The sequence below is a fragment of the Chanos chanos genome, chromosome 3, assembly GCF_902362185.1.
Source record: "Chanos chanos chromosome 3, fChaCha1.1, whole genome shotgun sequence".
In the NCBI taxonomy this organism is placed as follows: Eukaryota; Metazoa; Chordata; class Actinopteri; order Gonorynchiformes; family Chanidae; genus Chanos; species Chanos chanos.
In genome coordinates, this window is record NC_044497.1 from 51,076,361 (window position 1) to 51,100,221 (window position 23,861).

Below are 23,861 nucleotides of genomic sequence, written 5' to 3' on the forward strand. Positions count from 1 at the left end.
GCAGAGTGGGACCCAAATAGGTTGGATCCTGCTAATAAATATTCTTTTGTGTCCTGTTTTATATTATTCCCTTAACACACACACACACACAAAAAACATGTCTAAGACAAACGTTCTCTGTTCAAGGTTTTCAAAGTGTTTTTAATGTAAACAAAACAAATGTGTAAATAAAAAGCCAGCATTTACATACTTCTACTCATACATAGCAGAGGTCTCAGCATTGCGTTTTACTTTTTTTTCCCTATTCATCCCAAATAAAATTCCACTATAAACACCACCCTTTGACACCAGAGGTAAAATTCATTCATGCCCTCTGTAACACGACACTGTTGGTCAAATTCATTAACGGCATCAGTAACATGGTCCTGGTGATTGCTTGAGTGGAGTCTTAGGGGAGCTTGATGGAGTTCAGTTTGGGTGGGATGACATGTTGAGTACAGTCACTTTAGGGACTTTAAGCTGCAGAGAGACATGCCTGTCTCACACTCTGAGCCCAAGTGTTTAGCAGGGCTGTCACTGAGTGTTTGTCAGGCAGTTGTAGAAGCTTGGATGTCATGTTCTTATGCACAGTCTGCAGGAAGGGGTTGGCAGCTGGAAAGAGAGGTAGAAAGAATGCATCATTATGTTTATTCTAGAAATGCAACCGCAGCCTAGGAGGCTAACCTCAATTCTGACCAACTGTCATGAACACAATATGATTTTTGTGACCCATAAATTTGCTTTGGTACTTAAGTGGACAAGACCAGTGTTGAATATCCACTTACTATACTGCTGACCATCGTCTGTCCACTGAGGACTCTGTTCAGGGTAGTCTGCTGGAATGCTGAGTTGGAGAGGAGGTACACTGGGAAGGTTCTTATCATCTATGAAAGGACCAAAAACCATAATCACAGCCACATCACTTTATAAGCAGATACACCTACACATACTACCATGCGTGATGCTCCTCTGAACTCCTGTTCCTGAACTCACCCAGTTTGCAGATTAGGTGCACTGTTCCATTGTTGCTACAGAAGGATGGGTCGAGGTTGACCAGAAATTTGGAGTTGAGGCGAGCTACTTCCCCCTGAAGTATATTGGGGATGGTCTGGCGTTCGTCATCCTCGTGCTTCCGTTTCCGTGCTGGGATCGAAGGCCCGCTGTACAGAGAATGAATAAGTACTCATATGAATGTTGTCTGGGAGACTGCGACTAGAATTAAAACCAGGTCGTTATCCGGACCTACGGAGTAAGGCATGGTACGTAAGAATGAAGTGATGAAGCGCATCCCAACGTGACGTCTGGATTTCCAAGCTCACTATAAAAACGGTGAAACAGTGCCGTTTTCAGTAAGACTTACGTGATTGGCGGGCCGTGGATGGCGGTCATAGCAGGGGCAAAAGTGCGGTACAGGGAGTGGTTGAAGACTGGAGAGCGAATGTTTGCCATCACAGCATCTAGCAAGGGCTGATAAAGGTACTGTTTTTTTGTCCCGGGTACTATCGGCGGTGGTGGGGTTGGCTATGGAGAAATGATTGAAATTGTGATTGATTAAAAAAAAATTGTCATGGAAAGACTGGTTCAATTTAAAAATAACAGGAGGAGGAGGAAGAGGGAAACTCACCACTGCCATATCATTCTTCAGTTTCTCTAAGGCAATCTCACACTTCTGTAATGTCTTAAGTGGACACCTTGGGAGAACATGGCAGTGATGGTAAATTAATCACTAAGCACAAATGTGCTTTGCTGAGATGGTAACGTACATTATACATTCTTACCTTGTATTGGGGTCAGTGAGGATATTCAGTAAGCTCTTCATCTTGCTAAGATCCTTCTTCCTGTCTGTTGTGAGTAAAGGACAGACTTAGGCACAGAGCTCAGACATGACAAGGTGCATTCGCATGCCAGATTAGTTCGCAAAAACACGTACCTTCATTTTTGTCGATTTTATTGATCATCCTACGCAGTGGCTCAATGTATTTGGAAAGCTGCTTCAGTTTGTCCATATACAACTGGTCCTCTGATTGTGTGGCACTTGCAGGGCTCATCACAGAGCTGGGGTTGCCTTCAGTCCCAAAACGAGAAAGTAACGATTTAATCTACATCACATTTTAATACAAACCGTACAAGGCTTTTGGCCCTTCTCTCACTATAAAGCACTTAAGGACAGAAAGGTGCCAAGAACAGCACGCCACTTATATTTAGGCAGGTAACCAAACAACCATTAAATATTTACTGTTACATGAGGCAGATACAAGAGCTTATCTCTAGTAGAATACAGCACTGGTAGAGTAGGGGCTGTAATTACCTGGGGTGTTGAGAGGCCCGGGAGAGGGTACCTGAAGTGGGTAGCTCTGGGGAGTGCGCGCCGTGGCTGGACTGTGGGAAGGCTGAGGTGAGGGACTCGGCTGGAAGCCGCCTGGAGACGGTGTTGGACCGGAGCTGGGAGGGGCGAGCGCCACAACACCGTCAAAAAAAAAAAAAAAAAATCAGTATCAGTGTGTTGAAAAGTTCAAAGCGAACACTATCTCCCCCTTCTGCAAATGCAGTGCACCCAGTGGAAAAGGTCTTCTTATTTATCTTATCTTCCCTGGCGTCTTGGTTTTAATTGTTTATAATTTCATAGTAATTAAGTAATTAGTAATTAATTACATAATTAAGCCATCATGGGCCCTATACCTGACAGAGTTGGGTTGAGAGGAGGGAGGCTGTGGGGATGGCTGTGGTTGAGGTGGGGGGGGCATAGGCTGTGGTGTCTGCATCTGTCCTGGGGAGGGAGAGGACATCGGCTGGGTCTGGTAAAAAAAAAAAAAAAAAAAAAAAAAAAAAAGCGCACAGACAGAGAAAGAATCAAATCAGATATAAGGAACGATTCCAGAGGCAAACTCTAACTCAGTAAGCTCACAAAAAAAATCCAGACTGAGGTTAACCATCTTCAGACAGAGAAGGACCAGGTGGAGGAATTAATCAATCTGATGGTGGCTGCCCAGTTCCTCTCTTTCCTTTCATACATGAATTGCAAAGAGAAATCATTCACATCTCTACTTACCCGTAAACATGTGTTTCCGATGTTTCCTATCAACCATATTATTAACTGCAAAAGTGAAACTACAAACCTCATTCAGAAATAGAGATCTTCCCCTCGTAGCTGAACTGATAACCTTCACCTAATACACTGGTCTTTTCCACTACTCTGCTCAGCATCATCAGCTCAAACACAACTGAAATGTTCTATTCTCTCTATTTTGTCTCTTCTTTTAACCCTATTATAAAACTGAGATGTAGTTCATTCCAGGTAGGGAAAGGAGAAAGGAAAGACAAGGGGATCTGCTGTGTTTAGGGTCACACACGGACAGCCCTTAAATGTGGGAGAGAGCTCCAATATGAAAGCCATAAGTCTGGGCTCTCACTTGGTCACAGTGCTGGGACACAGCACACAGCCCTAGAGTAAATACCTGAGACATTTGCTGTGCTCCGATTGCAGCGGGGTTTGGAGGAATGGCAGAGTTCGGGGTGACGCGGGGCAACCGGGGTGGTTGTATCCCAGGGCGGGGCATCATCTTTGAGGAGGACAGAGGGGACAGACATGTCACAAGCAAAACAATAAATGCAGTGCGTCAGCGGATATGAGAAGGGAGCCCATGCTGCCATGCACAACCCTCATGAGGTACGCAAGCACGGATGCACAAACAAACATGTATAAAATATGCAAAACAGATCCAAACCAAAGAGGCAGAAATTTCAAAAGAAAATTAAAAGGAGAAAAAAAAAAAGAAAAAAAAAAGAGTAAGAAACAAATATACTGCAACACCATGCAAAAAAGTGGCAATCCTCAATTCAAAGGGACCCTCAAATTTTCAAACTTGTTTGCAAACTCGGTACATGCAAGTCACAGCTCAATGGATAGGACACTCTTTCCTCATAGCCCGGGTCCATGCAAGGCAAAAGATGAGATGCAATGGAAAGCCAAAGGCCTTTGTGTCTCACTCATAACAAGCTACACCAAACTTGCTAATCACAAGGTGTTTGGTAATAAATGTCTATTTACTCCTCTGTTTAAATGTAAAAAAAATGGTCATATACACTTTAACAGGCCATAGTATAAATTTACTATTGTGCCACTGTTTGTAAAACCTAGTATCCTAAATAAGTTGAGGTATAAATAAAATCAATATAAAAATACACATATTAGTATTAGCCAGTCTTCTCTGCTTTACAGTTCATCAAACATACAGAAGTATGGCTGAATCTTGACAAGTCTCTAAATGCGGTGAGGTCTTGTAAGTTCAGAAGAAGCATGCGATTGTATCATTAGCCGCGTACATACACACACACACACAAAATGCATGGGGGGGGAGGGGAGAAACACTGCTAACCTGGGAAACATTGCTTTTGGTCAACAACAACACAGTTGCCATAAATGTCACACTGGCAAATGGTTCTAAATATCTCTTCTCTTGAACTTTTTTTTAAAATCATTGCTATATCACACAGCAGTTGATCTGTGGGGGTTTTGTTTTTAATTGGATTGGGAGGAAAGGTATGGGACAATGAACAGATGAGTGCAACATAAAATCCAACTCTGTAATTCGGTGAGGTGTGACCACAGGGGAGGGAAACGCGGTAAAGAGCAGGTATGTGTGGTAAACCCCTGTGAGCCGTCTTTCAGTTGTGTCAACTGTCTTTCAGTAGTATCTTTCACCCTCATCACCTTTTAACTCTTGCCCTTAAAACCAGCTTTACTTTTATTTTCTCTGTAACACCTGCCAAGAGATGAGTTGTAATGCAGACTTAACGATTACTGCAACTCTCAAACGTAAACCCAGAGTGTTGGAAAAAGTAGATATTTCACACTACTAATAGAAGCCCTGAGCCCTTTTGCTGTTTTAATACTTAAGAGGCCCCAAAAGAGACTTGATTCAATCCGTCGGTCAATTAATCCATAAAACAAAAAAGAACACCCCAGAAGCCGTAATATAAACACAATTCTTGGCATAATTACACATTACAACCCTCCACCGAACTTCCAAGCTTTATTCCAATCTTGAATGCTTGAAGCAGAAAACAAACTGCTGGCAACAAAGACATCACTTTCAGTATACAAAAAGCTAAAAAAATAAATAAATAAATAAAAAACAAATAAAAAAGCCACCAACTGTGCCTTAAGCAAGGAGAAGAGTATTAAGTTGCATAATTGGAATCTGAGTTGCCTGTACTGGGGATAAAAAAAAATCCATTTTTTATTCTTGTTCATTTTTAGCTTGAAAGACTGCTCTATTCCCTATTCGTTGAATTGTACCAGTGTACCCACTTTTATGTCTGACATATGATCGGCAAGACAAAAAAGGCAAATGTTTCATAGATGGTTCAACAATTGCACTACCTTTGATTTTCCCCGCAATTATTAAAAAGCACGGTATCTGTGCTGTACCCGTTAAAAGGACTCCTCGGGGCGACCAAACAAACATACATCCATCCATTACAATGATCAATTCCAAAGGCATGCATTCACTCCAGGCTCAGTCCCCGCACCAGTCTACGATGCTCTTACCGGGTTAGGTAATCCAGGGAGCTGAGTCTGATTGGGCGCTGGGATCTGCTGAACCTGCTGCGGCTGCTGCTGCTGCGGCGGCTGCTGCTGAGTCTGTTGCTGCTGCTGTTGCTGCTGTTGTTGTTGTTGTTGTTGCTGCTGCTGTTGTTGTTGCTGCTGCTGCAATACTCTAGCCTAATTAAACACACACACGGCCACACACACACACACACACACGCACAGTCGCATACATACACACAATCCCACGAATGTGCGCACACACACACACACACACACACACACACACACACATAAACCAAGCAAGCAGAGGGGATATATAAGAAAACGTAAGCTTGAGTCCAACATGAGATGCATGCGCAATATGCGGGTTTCAGGTTTCACAGCGGAGCTACACTCTGCAAGACGGGACGGTTATATGTTGTAGCACGGACACTGAGATCCCGATTCGGATAAAGGATATTGTTTTACCTGCATGTCCCTATGCAATGCCTGAAATGCCTTCTGCTGTTGCTGCTGGTTTAGTGAGTTCATGGCCTGATGCTGTCCTGGGGGCATCTGCCCGGGTAGAGACTGGGGCACAAGGACTTGCTGAGCCTGTGAATGGGGCGGGATCTGCCCAGGCTGGGCCTGCGCCTGCTGCTGCAGCTGTTGTTGTTGCTGTTGCTGCTGCTGCAGGTGGATGTTCTGGATGTTCTGCTGCTGAAGCTGCAAATGAAGCTGCTGCTGCTGTTGAAGTCTTGACTGTTGCATCTGTGGAAACACAGCAATCACAGAAAACACGCGACGTCAACCAGACATTGCACCAGCTTTTGTTGTTGTTGTTGTTGTTGTTGTGGTTGTTGGTAATGATGTGTTGCTTGGTAGTGTCAACCAACGTGACCACTGATTTGGGTCTGACCTGGTTCTGTTGTTGCTGCTGCTGTTGTTGCTGTTGGGTTTGGACCTGCTGCTGTTGGTTTTGGTGTTGGAGCTGCTGATTTTGATGGTGCTGCTGCTGGAGTTGATGAAGCTTCAGCTGCTGCTGGGCTTGAAACTGTTGATGAATGGCGTTCTGTTGCATTGCTGTTTGCTGTTGCGGCTGCATGGCTGTTTGCTGCGATGCCTGGAACTGCTGAAACTGAATTGACTGCTGTTGATGTTGTACCATCTGCTGCATCTGTATCTGCCCTGGACCGCCAGCTGCAGCACACATCAAAAAGTCATTTAAACTTACACACTACAGAGGTAATGGCCCAAACAAAGAGGCTGTTAACAGACATGAGTCGCAGAATATTTTGAAGCACTTTGGTATGGATTTTCACCCCATCATCTGGATATATAAATGTGTGTGTGTGTGTGTGTGTGTGTGTGTGTGTGCAGCAAAATTCACGACAAACTACAACAATGCTTGCCTAACCACAATACGCACATACAGACAAAAAGACCCTCACCAGGCTGTGGATTTCCGGCTACTCCCTGCATGGTATGTTGGCCAATCGGCATCTGCCCAATGCCACCCATGGGGGCAACAGTTGGACGTGGTCCCATGCCAACAGCTCCAGACCCACCCACTCCTGTCAGATTGTGCAAGGCATTCATTGGGTCTTCAGGAAACAAAAGGAAAGGGAAAAAAAGAAGCACATGTTATTTGGTCTTTATTTGGTTTTGTACACACTACAAGATCCTTACTTCTTTTTTCTTTTTCTTTTTCTTTTTTTTAAGGTCTTGCATATTTTTTATTGGTGGTGGTTTTATAGTATGGTGCCATTTTAAACAACAACAAAAAAAGGATTAGTTAATTCCCTACCTGGTCCTCCTTGTGCCTTCTTATCTAAAAAACAAAGTCGGGACAAAACATTATTCAACCTTTCCTTCAGATATTAGTTAAAACTTATAAGGCTGTAAACTCATGGAAAAATGGATACTTACGGATATCTCTGAAATGGATTATCAACCTTGCTACCAGGGAAAGATACTCCTCCTATTTAAAGAAAAGCATCTCTATTTGACTAATCGCAATGAAACACTGTACTTGTGTGTATATATATGTGTGTGAGAGATAGATAGATAGATAGATAGATAGATAGATGTTATTGTTCATACAAATAAAAATAATACATATTAGTGTCTACTTTATTTGCACATGAATGCATCTCATACAAATAAATTTCTACTTTCTGTTTTAGAATATTGTTACTCACTCTGCTTTTGGCCTTTATGAACACATGATTCTCCATATCATTGCTAGATTTGGTATGCGCAGTGCCAGCTTTTCTCATAGCCTCCTCACTGCAAAAACAACAAACCAAATTAAATGGATGGTCCTCGACTGGCATGGTCGGCTCCTGGATTTTAAAGCCCCTCAAAACTGGGATTGCACTCACACAGTTGGAGCTTGAAACATTAAAACCATTAAAAGGTTTACTTGTAGCTTGGGTAAAGCTGGTTTTGAATTCAATATTTATGCTTTAAAAACGAATGCCTCTTAGGCAGAAAACATATGTGACATAGAAACTACTGATGTATGATCAGTGTGCACCAATGCGGTGCCACAAGTTTTGCTTTTTAACTGCTACTCATCTCATTCCACATGCAGAGAAATCTTCAAATACCCAGTCATAAACAACCAATATTTGCACCCAGAAAGTGCATACTTCTGAGGGACTGCTTCAAAAGAGAGAACTGTACATTTCAAAATGGATTGGTTGTTTACACAAGAAGGGAAAGAAAGAGTTGATAAGAGCGAAACATCAGTGCAAACCGTAATAGTAAAAGGAGAAGACCAGAGCCAGACCAGGCTCCCAGCTGAGCTGAGTTTGCTATACATCCAAATGCATCTGAGGTCAGAACTCAGACCTTCCTTTTGTGAAATTTCCTAACATTTATCATTATCAGTTTTTATTGTTCCACCACTACAAGCTGCAGTAAACCTGGCTTTTTTTGCTTCATCCTAACGAAGCCCTGCTTTCACTGTTCACGAATACTCTGATACGTACAATCCTGTGATCTCGTTCCACACATAAGACTTAAAATCTTGTAACATGTCAATAAAAAAGGGCCTGCACTACAAATCGCATTATTAAGCGATGACACAAACGTGTGGCTATCCATCGGCTAGCTAATACTAACAAGCGACACTCTTCAGTCCATTGATAATTACAAATTGCAGAAATTACGTACACCGGCTTATACTGGTATCAAAAATACAGTGAACGGACGTGACTGATTAATAACTTGGACTGTTTCGCGCCGTCATAACGCCAGTTAGCTGTCTGCTTTGATAGCTATTCCAGTATGAGTAGCAGAATTAAAGTTAGCTGTAAAAGGGACACTTTCCGTCTGATAGTAAATATGCTGGATGATAAGACAGCTTCGATAATGAGTAACGACTTTATCATGATTAAATTCAATTGTGTTCACATCAAGTATCTTGGTGTAAAGAAACTCTTAAGGTTGATGACGGCAACTACACTTAGCTACAGAGCCAGCAAGCTAGCTTTGCTACATACTTACATCTGCGCCACTACTTTCTGGCGAAACCCAGTACTCCTCCAGTCGCTGTCAGAGCCCGGGACCTCCATTCCTGACATTACTGAATTAATTTTGCTGTACCTAAACGAAGGAGACGCAAATAGAACAATACGAATATATCTGGAAATAACTAAAACAGATCTGCGACAGATCTGATATCCGCTCTACGTACTTCGTAAAGCTAGCAGATGACTCCGTCCGGCACTGGTAGCTCGGGTATTTCCGGTCTAATTGCGAGAAGAGTTTGGTAATGAACCGAGTGAACGACAAGGCTTTTGGACTCGAACAATTAGTTAAAGCTGGCATTAGTTTAGACCCGGACTATTCGGTGGCTGGCCAGAGTACCAAGTCCAGCCCAAGAGCGATATCCTGTGGCCCAGCGGCGATCGGAGTCAGAATGAAATAATACAGTAGTTTGTAATTTGATTGGACAAAAGGCAGTCCTGAAACACTGAAATATAGCCTACTGTACAATATAACAGCACAGGGACGTTTTGCCATATATAAAACTCATATCATAGCTAACCACATAAAGACAAGAAGATAAATGTATATATGTGAAAGTTAATAGGCTGCTAAGTCAAACCTATTTGAATCTGTTATTGAATAGCCCTGATTTAGACATTGCATTCATAATGGTTAAGGGACAGGATTAAGGTGGCAGAAACTGCTCTAAGATTAAGTTTGTTTGAGTTTGCTGTATATTAGAAGTGATGAAAAATGAGAAACAAACTTTTAATTTGGCCAGAAACGTAAAAGTGATTGTTATCCAGCAAAGATTTACATATTCACCATAGTTCTGTTAAAACTCATAGTCTCAGCATTTTGAAACAAGGCCTTTGACTTGCTTTTTTGTGCTTTTATTAACTTGGTTCCAGCGTAAACATGCAGCCAATTCCATTTGTTTTTCTTATGTACAAATGGACTGATATGACAGCAGTTTTTCTTTTCTTTTCTTTTCTTTTTCACTCCCCACTTATTGCCAGTCATCACAATTTCAGCATCCATCAGAGTCATATATGACAGAAGGATTCTTTACAGTTCTGCACAAGCTTTTCTGTGGGTAATGGATTTAATTACAGATAGGCAGATAGGCAACAGTTCAGAAGTGTTTTGCAGTCGTGGTTACACGGCAATGGCTACTTCTGTGAAACCTTGGGTGACATCTCTTCAGGCAGCTTCCGTCACCCTCGTACATGATCTGCGTTTGCTATTGCAGATACTTCCTGTTCATTCATAAATGTCCCTGGTTCATCATGTTTCTATTAACTGGGGTTTTTTTTTCGGCTGATTAGAATGGAGAAGCATTTCTGACTTAGAAGAGTAATACAGCTCCAGTGTGTGGGGGTTCAGCTACACCAGCTCTGGTGTTACAGTGCTGTTATAGAGATTGCCTTTGAAAATTTAACTGTCAAGTTAATAGAACATTGCTGTTTTACAGAAAAAGTCTTGCTATGAGGGTGAAGTTGGGACTTGGGACATTAAATGAATTCACCATTGTTCCTATGAGGTCACTTCAGGGTAGCTTTAGTTTTGTACTGTACCCAAGTTTCTGTTCAGCTGAAATATGAATTTCTGTGCTAGTTTCAGGTCTGAAGATTTCCCTTATGGATTTGCCTGGATTGAGACACTAAAAGTAGGAAATGGGCCTTCTAGTTGCTCCCCTCAGCAGTTTTCTCATTTTCTTGGAGCTTAGTTTAATGTCAGTCCCAGTCACACCAGTTTCTAATATTATTTACCATATTCTGAAGGTCTTTTTGACCAACTCTTACACTTTATCCCTGTGTTAATCAATGTCAAAATCAACTGTTCTCTTTAGTGCTCAATGTATTTTTGTCAGTTCAGTACATGACTAAGAAATAATAACAAAACCCATGGACCATTGTTCAAATCTTGGCTGATTAAAGCAAGTTTTTAAAAAAAGATAAATATTTGTGCCATCCAGAGATTTCAGACATCTATTAATAAATTAGAGTTTATCATAATGTATAAACCATGATTCAGTATAAAAATTCCAGGTAGTTAGGCCTAGTATTTAAACATTTCAAACAGTACATTTTCATTCTTGCATCTCTCTCGCTCTCTCTTTCCCCCACTCTGTGTGTGTGTGTGTCTGCGCGCGCATTTCAGTTCTGCTGTAGGGAAGAATCTTTTAATTTAGGTCATTTTGGCCTACTTTCCATTACCCTCCATGCCACCCCAAACACCACATCTTTATTTCTGTATAATTATAGGATTTAGTATTATCGCACTACTGACCCTCCTGCGATAAAAAAGGACAGAAAAATTGCTTCAATAACAACTGTTTGTGAGATGGAAGACGACATTTCAGTGTTTGTACTCACCTTAACAACAGTGAGCTGAGTTAAGACTACGGGCACTTGTGGTGCAAGCCATTAAGATGCAATGAATGTAAATTCATTAATATTCAAGACTGCGCTGGAGGGACGAAATGAACTGCTATCGACTCAACTTCAGCTTTATGTAGTGAATGTGAGGTCTTCAATATTGGGAGTAAAAGTATCCGTAGATTGTCATTTCTCTCGCCGAATATCTGTTAAACTATGAAGCTTTGAGACGGTTTCAAACCTCCTCGGCAGATTTTTGAGATTTACAAAGGTGGCTGTGTCCTGCATTTCAATCTTGTACCTTTTCATTCTGCAGTCACGGAGACAGTTTGAAATTACCGTGTAGGAAATGATGGTAAACAGATAGTGGATAAATCCTGAAAACCCGTACAATGGAATTTTTGTTCATCTTTTATAGATTCTGATTTTTGATTTTGCTCTACCTCCAACTTTTTTTTGAGGAACACCAGTTTGAGCCGTGTGTGACGTTCAAGCAGACAGGAGCGCGCAGACCCGCCCTCCAGACGCCATTTCTCCCCTACAGATTCGGATGGTGAAAGGACCATAGCCGACTAACCAACAAGGGAAAGAAAAATAAAACAGATTCAGCCACCTTCATTTCGCCAGGTCAGAACTTAGAGACGCGTGTAACCAAAGAATATCCACTGTCGGACACTTTTGGAATACAGTACAGAGACTCGTACACTTGCAAGTGAATTCATTTTTGTGTGGAGACGTGTTGAAGGCCGCCATTTTTGTTACTGCCTTTCAAGTCTGTCGGGAGTCAAGAAAGGGAGAAGAACTCTAGATTTAATTTCTTGCTGTAAAATATTTCAAATTTATTTTCGATGGAAGTTCTGAGAGTAGATCATATTGTATCGACATGACGACAGGTTTATTGACATAAAATGGCGACCTCTCCTGTAGCGTGAACTGACAGTGCCTGGAGTCGGCTAGCTATCGTTACATTGTTTCATAAGCTAGCTAGCTACTTTCTCGGAATAGGGGACGGAAAGAGGAACTTTAATTTGCTAATTGTAACATTTAGCTAACCATCTGACTTGCACTTTTATTGTGTGCTTTCGTGCTAAAGAGATTGTAAAGCCTGTAGCTAGGTCGTTTATTGATGAAAACATATAATGCATCATAGTTGGTACATGCTAGTTGCAGCCTGTGTCTGAAACGTCAGGTTGCGTTGCAGTCGCCACTTGGATAAAACGTTAGCTTAAGTTGTTGTCTGGATATTTTTGTCAGTATCTAGCTAACACTAGTTACCCAAACCTGCAACATTTTTTGATTTTGTTGCATTATTAATTTATTGTTCATTAACAGATAGTTTGTAATATTTTATTTTACCTCGTATAGTTTATTTATTTCAAGTTAAACATGTCATCTGCACGGTTCGATTCATCCGATCGGGCCAGTTGGTATTTCGGACCGGTATCGAGACAGGAGGCTCAAAATAGGTTACAGGGACAGAGACATGGGATGTTTCTAGTACGGGATTCAGCGACTTGCCCCGGTGATTATGTATTATCGGTGTCTGAAAATACCAAAGTGTCTCATTATATCATCAACTCTTTGCCGAGTAAGAGATTTAAGATCGGCGACCAGGAGTTTGAGCATCTACCCGCGCTTTTGGAGTTCTACAAAATTCATTACTTGGACACAACTACCTTGATAGAACCTGCCCCCAGGTAAGCCGTTGATACAGCCACTCACTACTAAACTTGATGTGCTTTCTGTGGTGTATTTGAATTCCGGAATTTTTCTTCTTATCTTTATTATCCCGTTAAGTGAATTTCATGAACTCTTCACGTTGAGTATTTATTACTCTAGTACACTGCATGCTAACAGACAACAGTAATAACTACGGTTAAGATTTTCTTGCATTAAAAAGGCAAACGTGTTTCACAGGTGTGATAGCATACATGGTAAAGAAATGTAAAATAAATAATGGACATGGGAAGTAAGATGAATGAAGAGTTTATGACAGAGAAAAAAATAAGAATTAATGTGGATACAGACTTGTAGTCTCATAGGAAAATAGAGGGGAACACATAAAAAACATACTGCAAAAGTGTTTTCAGCCATTTGTAAAAACCCGGAGTCTGGCGTCGATTTCCACTGTTATGGTTCATAAAATGACAGTACAGTCTGGCCACTTCTTGTGGGTTACTTACAGTGGGTACATTTAATTAGGTTGCTTTGAAAAATCGAAGACAACAGGTATACATTTAGACAGACTTTCTGAGATGTGTATATGTCCTAGGCCATGAAAAGCTTTTAACCTAAATAATGACACTTTAAAGACTCTCCTAAATGAGACAGGAAGGCAGTGCATTATGCAGAAGTCGTTGTTTGTCACAGTCTTTTTTTGGTACCCCTTTAGAAATAGTTCTTTTCAAATACAGATGGTAGCTAAAACAGCTAAGCTAGGCACAAGTCAGCATCTTGTAAAGTGAGACGGTTTAATCTGTGAAATGTTGCTAAATAGGGGCAGAGGTTGAGTCACATTAGCTTATTGAGGTTTGAGACCAGAATGACCCATACAGTCTGACTGTTTCAGGCTTTACCCAAAGACTAATTTTGCCCATAGGTTTATGCCTCTTTGAATGGGAGGCGATAAGGAGTTTGGCGTTCTTAATTTTGTTCAGTTTCTATGATACTTCTTTAGAGGCAATTTGTAAACAAGGTTAGGGCACAGGCATCATCTGGCACTGCAGCCAATGGTGTCAAAAGCAACACTTAAGTCTAAAATTATGAGAGCTGAAACATGATAATTGTTGGCGTTAAGTCTCAGATATTCATTGCTCCTACCAGTGCCGGCTCTGTACTACGGTTAATTTTCGTTGGAAATTGCAAATAATATTTTTACCTGTTCAAAACAAGCCAAAAACCCTACTTTTCTGATATGATTTTTAAGAAAGGAATATTACACATAGATCTAAAATTGCTCAGGAGAGAAGACATCCAGTATGGTCTCTGAAAGATTTTACCTTTGCTGTTGTTAGATTGTCTGCAAATTTGTTCATATTTTGGGAGACATATCCAATGTCTAGAACTCTTGAAATCCAAGGACACCTTTAAAAGGTAGTGGACTGGAATCAAGGGAACAGATCAAAGATTTTTTATTGCTCTGTTTTTTCCTGAAATTCTGATCAGTTTCTTTTCCAAGTTGTCTGTCAAGAACCACCTCTATGGATCAAATGGTTAAGAATACAATACATTAGCTCTGTTATGAGTAATTTTCTCAACAGATGATCAGTTGTTCAAAAACCACTCAAAGGCATCTACTGTTATTAAATTGTATTAGAGTGAAAAATCACCCCTGAATGAACTGTGTGGTTGTAACCTCAGCAGCTAAAATATGAATGCCCATAGAACATTTTTGTGAAATATTTGTCCTCACTTCCTCCTCTGCTGTGCGACTGTCTCTTTTCAGCAGATGCACATCTGTGTTTCTTCGTTATGTATAAGTTGCTGTGTCTTTCTCTTTAGTTTTTATCCAGGCAGGTGTATCAGTGGCCAATTTCAGTATGCAGCTGAAGCTGTTAAGCATATGGCAAATATTCACCACAGGCTGGTGCTCAGAGAAGCTCTGCACAAGGCTAGAGATTGAAGCTACTCGTATCACTTCTCGATCACTGATCTTATTTTTGAGTGGACAGGCTGTTCTACGAAAAGAAAAAAAAATCATAATGGCCTGACACATTGCTATAAAGAAACTTCACTGCTGCAGCTCTCCACACCCTTGAAATTACAAGATCATGGAAATGTAGCTACCTGTCAGTTGAGAATGGAGGGTGATGTAGAAGGGGAGTGGAAATTACACAAAAATTCCTTTGCCTCACAGTTGGCACCGGTAACCACATGAAAGTTAACACCACCAGCTAAGAGAATCTTAATTTGTAACACAAATGGAAAATAGCGCTCAGGAGATGGTTTAACTCACCGATACCAGTTCACCTCCCCAGCTTGCTTTGAACAGTTTTAAGCTCGATAAGGGATTACGATTAGTTCCCAAGGTAGAAAATGGCACCTGAAATTCAGCAGTATGTGACACAATTATAGAGCAGTCATTATACAGCTGCAGAAATGAAGTCCTCAGGTGATGAATGCAGTATTGCGTAAGACCTCATATGGGGCCCCGTTGAATGCAGAAATGAAGGGGTGTGTGAGTTATGCTGAACGGTATAGCAACAGTTGCTTTGCTTATTTCTTGATTGACTTTTAAAGGACATTTGTGTGGTTAATAATTGAACAACACTTGCCTATTTTTTGTAAAGAGAGTAAGGGATGGAAAAGACATGGAGCTTCATTTTCATTTCTTTGTCAAGGGAACGTAATCAGCTTGTGTTTGTGTCACAGGTATCCCAACAGTAGCGGCCCCATCCCCACCGGAGGGCAGGACGAGAACCAGGAGTATGTGCGGACTCTGTACGACTTCACAGGTAGCGATGCAGAGGACCTTCCTTTCAAGAAGGGGGAAATCTTGATCATCCTGGACAAACCTGAAGAGCAGTGGTGGAGCGCTAAGAACAAGGAGGGGCGTGTAGGCATGATCCCCGTACCCTATGTGGAAAAGCTGGTGCGGCCCTCTCCTCACCCCGGTCAGTCAACTGTCGGCGGACGCAACTCGAACAGCTACGGCATCCCTGAGCCAGCTCACGCCTACGCCCAGCCTCAGACGCCATCGCCGCTGCCCCCTGGCACGACTGGCGCGGTCATCAACCCGCTGCATTCAGTGCAGAATGGCCCAGTCATGGCTAAGGCCATCCAGAAACGGGTGCCCTGTGCTTATGACAAGACTGCTTTAGCACTGGAGGTACGACTTTTCTCTTTTAACCCAGAGACAGGGAAATAAATCATTAGATTCTGAGTATTCTTTTTGGGCTTTGGGGCTTGGGGCAAAAGGCCAGTTTGTTTCATGAGGCAGCATTACCAGAACTGTCCTCCCACTGTGTTTCATGCTCATTTCTCTGTTTTGATTTACGCTGGAGACAATGTAAGGTATTTAGAGTACTAATTAAATCCTTACCATTCTTAGAAGAACCAGACTTGTATTTTGGATTTTATGCTCCAAAACCTCAGGTGACCCCAGAGGGTGTTTTTTCATATGTAGGGTTTTGGTTGCGCCAATGCCGACTCTACCTCGACTCTGCCGTTTGTATATGTACCATTTCATGTGTGGAGGTCCCTCAAGAGGTAAAGCACTTGTGGGAGTGTGATAGTAGAGACGTGTGATTCATTTACACATCATTGTGGTTGAAACTGTGTTCTCTTTTTTATAGTTAGCCTGAATTATGCCAGTCCTTACCACTTGTTTAAAGTATGATCTTTGACATTAGTGTTGTCTCAGAGTCACATTTGTAGTGTTTTTGAGGTTTCACACAGTGGAGCTACAGGATTTGGAAATGTTCTCATAACCTCAAATTTTATGTAGCTTTTTTAAATGAGTAAAATTAGTCATCACAAGAAAACGTGTCATTGATGTAAAACTTAAATGTCATAAGATGATGCTTAAAAATATCACAAAGCTCTCTTGTTTGTTTCCTATGAACTTGCTCTTAAAGATGGCCCCAGATGCTGGATAATGCCACGCTACTTGTCTTATGGAGTAGCCGAAGGCAACGTCGCCCACATTACTGGTTGATTGCGGTTTTAGGTTTTGCCAGTCTGGTTTGACATCTCATTGCGAGCAGTTTGGATGATGTAGTGCAGAAACGAGGCCGATTAATGCTAAATTGTAATGAGATTCTTGTTAACTGCAACCTGTGGTTATACGAGAGGCTTTTTTAACGCGTGTGAGGGGGACTCCCCCCACCACCACCACCACCACCCCAACCCCCATCCTCACCCTTTGCAGATATTTGCACAAACTTATCAAGCCTGACTAAGCTAGGGGAAGCTCAAAATATCTGCTGAAAACATTTTTTTTTTTTTTTTTTTTTTTCAGTATCATGGTTGTGTACTTCAATAACAAGCCAATTCCCTTAGAAAGAGGGCAGTGTGTGAATAACTCAAATTTGCATGGTCTACAGCACTCCTTATAGATTACCTTGATATCAGCCCTACCAAGTAACAGTAATGTCTAGGGCCTTGTAGCACTTACACCGAGCCGTCTGCGTAGGGCCAAGATCACTCTATTTTTAGTTGTGAGGAAGATGATGCTTGCCTGTGGTGTAGAGTTTGGGGCTCTGTTGGCACAGTGCCTGATGGCATTGCCGGCAATGTTTTTAGACAATTTGACTTGTCAAGTTCTGGTCTTCCTCTCAGTACAAAAAAAACAGAGTCTTTTTTTTTTTTTTTTTTTTTTTGCGTTTACCTGTGGAGCAGTACACATACATGCGCGTTGGTGTAAATTATCTGTGAGTTGCAATCACACATTCTATGGAATTGGATAAAGACCTCAGAGCCGTTTATTAGCTACATCTCTCTTCTTTCATTTAATTCTTTATTTTTTCTTCTTCTTCGTCTGCTACGCCGAGAGAAACCTCTAAATGAGCGAGGCTATTTTAGGACCTGTGTTCTGCAGGAAATGAGGACCTACTGAGTGATCGGGCTCAGTCGTAGCCGACTGAAATGAAGGCGCCTGTCTCTTTTGAGGAGAGGGGGGAAAAAAAACACAAACCACCAAAAATGAGGATGTAACTGAATGTGTTGAAATTATGGTTTGACCCAACGTCAGATTTGGCTAAAAAACCTTTTCAGCGCTTCGGTCTGTAACCGTCAAAATCTGGTCACGTTACAGACATCCTTTAACATACAAGGTCTCTTATGTAAATATACTGTGAAATGTACTCCATTACAGGCATGTTAAGCACTGTGTGATTTACAGGGTCTGGGTACGAAATGTTTTTAACAGCACATCAAAGCTTGCAGCTTCCTCATGGTGGTTTTAGCTTAATCTGTATCCTGACAGTGTGAAAGTTATTGTCTTCAATCCTTTACATTTGAACTGTACCTCTACATGGTTGATGGAGATTGAGTATGACTTCAGAAGGATATCTCTTGTTTAAGTGTTGAACCATTCTGTTTTATGCCCCCTTAATATACACTTGTACCTCAGTGGAACAGGGCTTCATTAACAAGGGCAGTAATTTTATGATGTACTTGGATTGTAAAAGGAAAATGCCTTCACTAACATATAAGTCAGGATTTTTTTCAAGGAGAGCTATAAATATTTTTCACCATCTCTTAATCATATTAGGACTAACGATACCTGTTTCTTTCTCTCTCCCCCCCCCCCTCCTTTTATGTAGGTGGGTGACATTGTGAAAGTGACACGGATGAACATAAGCGGTCAGTGGGAAGGAGAGGTGAATGGACGAAGAGGTCTGTTTCCCTTCACCCATGTCAAAATAATGGACCCCCAGAACCCTGACGAAAGTGAATGACCTGGGCCTTGCTTTGTCACCACTCTTTATCAACCTGCTGGCTGCCCCACTTTATCACATTTGGTGTTGTGCTTGCCTGCCTGGGGATTTTCACAGCAGCAGCAGCAGCAGCGCCTCTCAAGCAAAACCATTGCGCAGCTTCTGACTGTTTAAAGCTCCAAAATGAAACAGCTCCTAATCCCCTGCCCGGTTACAGGCGAGTCAGTGGTTTTTTTTTTTGTCTGCCCTTAGTGTCCTCTTATGTCCATGCCATTGGCCATCTGCCCCTGTGCCAAGCTGAGGTGTGAGTCCTGTGGCTCCGTCTCTGAGTTGCCTAGTCTTTCTTGTGCCACCCCTCAATTACTTTGCCTCTTTCAAGCTATCTGTCACTGTGTGCAAGCCAAACCTCTCTGGTTAGTAAAACAGAAAGGGAATAGAAATCCACAGAGATTGCAAGCTGATTATAGATACGGTTTGCCAACCCCTTACCTCTGTGGGCCAAATCATATTTTTTTGCGCTTTCTTTCTAATCTTTCTTTCTCTCTCTCTCTCTCTCTCTCTCTCTCTCTCTATTGCGCTTTCTCGCTCTCACTCACTCTCATGCCCTTTGTCTGTGCTCTTCATGTCTAACCATAGTGAAACTGCTTGTGTGTGAGTGTGAGGTACAGGACTCTGACTGGAAATCAGCATGAGACTTTGGCAGCTGCTGTGAGAGCACAGCACATTGTAAGGAGCCTTATGGAATATTATTCTCGCGTCACTCACAGATTTGTACACTAGAAGCAGCCTAGCTACTGAGATCAAAGTTATTTGACAGCAAGTAGAATACGAGGACTGAAAGTCCGCAGTGAGTCTGTCTGTCTTTTTTTTTTTTTTTTTTTCTCCTCGGGTTCATACGCCATTAACATCAATTGCGATGTGACTGGATTGTTTTTGTCTCTGAAGAATTGACCCTTGATGATCTTAACTAAGGTGACACTTGAACCCTGTTGAGATTGTTGTGAGGAATAAACAGAAAAAAGAACTCCATTCATGACTTTTGGTACAGACTGCAATATTCGCACAAGCAGTCATGAGGTAATTCATACAACTCTGGATTCAGTGTCTAACTAAGCACGTTTTTCTGCCTTGCCTCTTTGTCCGTTGTCTGAGAACTGTGGATGACTTGATTTGTCATTAGCTGATATAGTACAGTACAGTGCCATATCTCTGCTAAACAGATTACCAAGAGTGATCCCTTTTGCCCTGAGCTTTCTATTCTGTAGAGCAAGAACATCATTATTCTTGTTTTTTTTTCCAAATGTAACTTTTTTTTTTCCCCCTTTTTTGTAGCCAGCTGTTGAATCAAGCATTCACTGTGTGTTGAAATAAACTGTTGTAAAAACTTTGACCTAAGGTGACTTTCTTAAAAAACAAAACTAAAAAAAAAAGGAAAAAGGGATACAATACCTGCTGGTGGCCTCTGCATGAATTTTTGGACTTAAGGTTTTTTTCCTCTAGGTTCAATGCTGCTTTCTGTCACATCTTACTTCTCCTCTAGACCTGTATTTGAATTGGTTTACCAGTTACATCAGTGAAAATGAATTCACATGCAAGTTTTTGGTTTTCCACCCAACATCAATTTAGGCTAAACTTTCTTATTAAGCAATACACCGATCCATATAATCTTTTAAAAGTGCTCAGATAATTTAAGTTTTTCAAAACTGCTTCAGTTTTTTTTTTAATGGCATTAACAGTATTACTTTGCTATTGTTTTACTTTAGAAAGCATCTACGTGGTCTTAGGTGAGAATGAAAAATTGTGCCTTTTTATTTTCTTATACCATTTACATGTGTTAAATTTTCATGGTTAACCCCCTTGCTGGTATGACCCCTTATGTACATAACAAGTAAATAAAATCTACGTCTACTTCTCTTACAATGGCTGTGATGGCTTTGTTGTGGACAAGCAAGTGTAAATAGCTTCACCATGGTGTTCAGTGATGTGAATGTTCAAAACAAGTCTCACAGACCTGCTCAGAACCACAAGATGGGTGGGCAAGGGGACTTTGTGTTTAGAAACAGGGCTGTGGATCTGGAGCAGGGAACAGTTGCCAGTCTCTCTTGAGTTTCTTTTAGAGGCAGTTTTTTGATTGTGACTGTGCCCTGGAGATGGGAATTAATTAGTGAATCTTAATGAGGTGCTAAGAAAAGAAGCCTGCACTGTGACGACCTAGAGAAACTTCTCAAGGTTAAGGTTTGTTTCCATTTCACTCTCATCCTCAAAAGCTCTGTGTCTATTTAAAAAAAAAAAAAAAAAAAACCTGTCCCCATAAAAGGAAAATAATCATTTTTCGGCCATATCATTTTTGGTTCTAACTTTGATTCTTTTAGTTTAGGCGCCTTGTTGGTTGTGTTGACACAAAATAGAATAAACTAGATAAAACCACAGAGAAGAGTGCCTTGTTGATCTAGAGTGTTTTCCTCATCCACTGGAGTTATTTTGACATCTATTTGTGAGTGCTGACAGGAGAGGGAGGTGCGGGCAAGAGTCAAGGCAGTACTTGTGTTCTCCTATTTGTTGGCCTGGATGCAATATGGCAGTGTGCCTCAACTATTTGAGAAAACTTTGTCTAGCAACTGATGACACAAAAGTATAATGTACTGGGTGAGAGTGAGTCAGTGTGCTGCCCCCTGCAGGACAGTTAGAAATAGCTGTGCTCCTGCCGCCAGTTCTGAATGCCACATTCTCCGTGTACACGAGCAGCACAGTAATCTTAATGTTAATACTGACTGATGATGTATAAGAAATGAGAGCTTTCACAGAGTAATTCATAAAACACACATTTGCTGTCTGATGAGATCATGGAGATTATGCTCAAAGGCCAGCTCTCTGAAGACAGCTGACAAGATGACGTCAACAGTACAGTCACAGATGGGCTGACGGATGGCTGCTGAGATTCACTGGAACAGGCTCCGCGATTTATGACAGCTTCTGACTGAGAGGAGGCGGCCAATGACACAGATTGATTTGCATTACATTGATCTGTCTAAAAATGCATAATGTATAAATATTTGATTCTTTTTAAACGGAACAAGCACGGCTGTGTTTCTCTTTGAGATAACAAAATAGGGGTCACTTTTCTTTCAGCTGCATTTGTTGAATATATAGTTTTGAGATACTTAGGAGCACTGCTATTAAAGGTATCGTGCAGTACTGCATTCAACATCTCACATAGATAAGGGGCTAGATCAGGGGTGGGCAAATCTGGCCCTGGAGGGCCATGGTCCTGCTGTTTTTCTTGTCAGCTAACTAAATACTATCTGTGATTGGCTGAAGAGAGTGCACACCTGTTTGCAAGGTGAAAATCAACAGGTAACTAAGAGGTGAAAACAAAAACCTGACAGGTTACTGGCCCTCCAGGACAGGATTTGCCCACCCCTGGGCTAGATGAATTAGTATTGACCAGTGGGGGGCAGCGTTTTGCTCGACAGTTTCTTTACCATTTTAACTAAGAAATGATGACTAAAGAAGCTAGAGTTATGTGTCACATATTGCAATTTACATTGTTGTGTGATTTATTTGGGAAAGAATAAAGCTATACCAGTGAGCTTTCTGATGTATTATTTAATTAACGATGAAAAACTTTTACGTAGTCCAAATCAAGTTATCAAAGTATTTTTTTTTGGTGTGTTGATAGCTCTATGAGAAGTTAAAAGCCTCATGTCTTTAACCATAGCAACAGCGATAGATGAATACTTTTGTTGGCTGTCATCATTAAAAATGACAAATACAAAACCATGCTTGGCACACTGTATTGTGTGTTTCCAGTTTCACATTTCACTCTAAACCCATGATCAAAGGCATCTGCCCCCTTGGGTGCAAATCCCTCTTCTGCAGATCCTCATGGACTTCCAGCTTTCCTTGCATCACCAAAACAATCACAGAGCTTCCCACTCCTGACATGATCAGTTACCTCTTTATTGCCATGAGAAAAGATGAAAGTCAAGATCTCCACAAAAACCCCACATGTTTCAAACCTGCCACCTATCCCTTTACCAAGTGCATTTCTGCATAGAGACTAGGTGTCCAAATGGCAGTGGGGGTGGCTACAGAGGAAGAGGCACTGACCTCGATCAAAAGGCAGTCAGGAGTCAGCAGATTGTTTCCTGCCCTCCCCTCCACACTCCACACAGACACAGCTCTCCCCCCAGTCTGTTCTGATTTCTCTCCATTTGGCCAAATGTTGACACATAGTACAAACCTGTTACTACATGTCCTGGGGCCATACCCACTATACTCCCCTCTAAATATGCATGGTCCTGTAGCACTGGTCAGCATAGCGCTCTCTCTCTCTCTCTCTCTCCCTTCTTCACTGAAGTAAGTATTAGACAGAACTACATGATTCCTGAATGACTAACCTGTTTGGCTGAATGTGAAGTGTGTGTCTAACCTTAACATTACAGCTGGCAGGAAAGTTGGGGTAATTAAATGGCCTTCTCCGGTTATTTGTTTTGCACATATTAGATTTCACTGAACTGATAGAAACTGATCATCCTCACCAGGCTTGTCTCATAGTGAAAGAATTCTCCAAACTACTGGTGCATGGGTCAATGCAGACCCATTTTCAGTCCATTACCAGTGCATCCGTAAACTAATTCCACTATTATAGATTTGTGCACACAATGACAATTGCCTGAGGTTCTACTTAAGTGATAGTTAGCTCCCACTTTCATCAGAAAAATAACTTATACATATGAAAGATTTTCCATTCTTTTCTCATTCATTTTCAGTAAGTCATAATCCTTCTGCTCTCAAATCATCTCGAAATTCGACTGACACAGCTCCTTCAAAATCATATTGTATGAGATGGGTCTAGATGAGAGAGGTCTTCTTCTATTGCCTTACCCTCAATTACGCACGGGCCACTACTGCACCATCACTGGGGGGACCTTATTGTCTCTTTTCGGAACGTTTATGTAAGTGATGGGTCTATTTTTAGTCTGTTTCGATTAGTCACGGTCAGCTGATCCATCGTCACATTCGAGAACGGTACCAATATTTGAAGTTTTTTAATAGGCCCAGTTAGTTTTACGAGTGTCTCAGTATAATTAA

The 23,861-nt window shown here is 41.4% G+C and overlaps 2 protein-coding genes across 2 annotated transcripts; one reads left to right on the top strand and one right to left on the bottom strand.

Moving 5' to 3' along the window:
• Positions 1-182: 182 nt before the first annotated feature.
• On the bottom strand, positions 183-9,206 carry med15 (mediator complex subunit 15). Its single transcript, XM_030768301.1, has 18 exons — positions 9,023-9,206; positions 7,711-7,798; positions 7,439-7,490; positions 7,317-7,340; positions 6,961-7,113; positions 6,429-6,709; positions 5,999-6,280; positions 5,531-5,704; positions 3,435-3,539; positions 2,659-2,774; positions 2,288-2,421; positions 1,910-2,044; positions 1,758-1,821; positions 1,604-1,670; positions 1,340-1,500; positions 973-1,139; positions 765-863; positions 183-591 (listed from the first exon to the last, which is right to left on the bottom strand). The coding sequence occupies exons 1-18, from the start codon at positions 9,097-9,099 to the stop codon at positions 455-457; spliced, it is 2,316 nt and encodes a 771-aa protein (XP_030624161.1). The 5' UTR covers positions 9,100-9,206; the 3' UTR covers positions 183-454.
• Positions 9,207-11,921: 2,715 nt separating this feature from the next.
• crkl (v-crk avian sarcoma virus CT10 oncogene homolog-like) lies at positions 11,922-20,654 on the top strand. The gene is made up of 3 exons (XM_030769429.1): positions 11,922-13,085; positions 15,760-16,216; positions 18,654-20,654. Exons 1-3 carry the CDS (start codon positions 12,775-12,777, stop codon positions 18,786-18,788), a joined length of 903 nt encoding a protein of 300 aa, XP_030625289.1. The 5' UTR covers positions 11,922-12,774; the 3' UTR covers positions 18,789-20,654.
• The last annotated feature ends 3,207 nt before the right edge of the window (positions 20,655-23,861 follow it).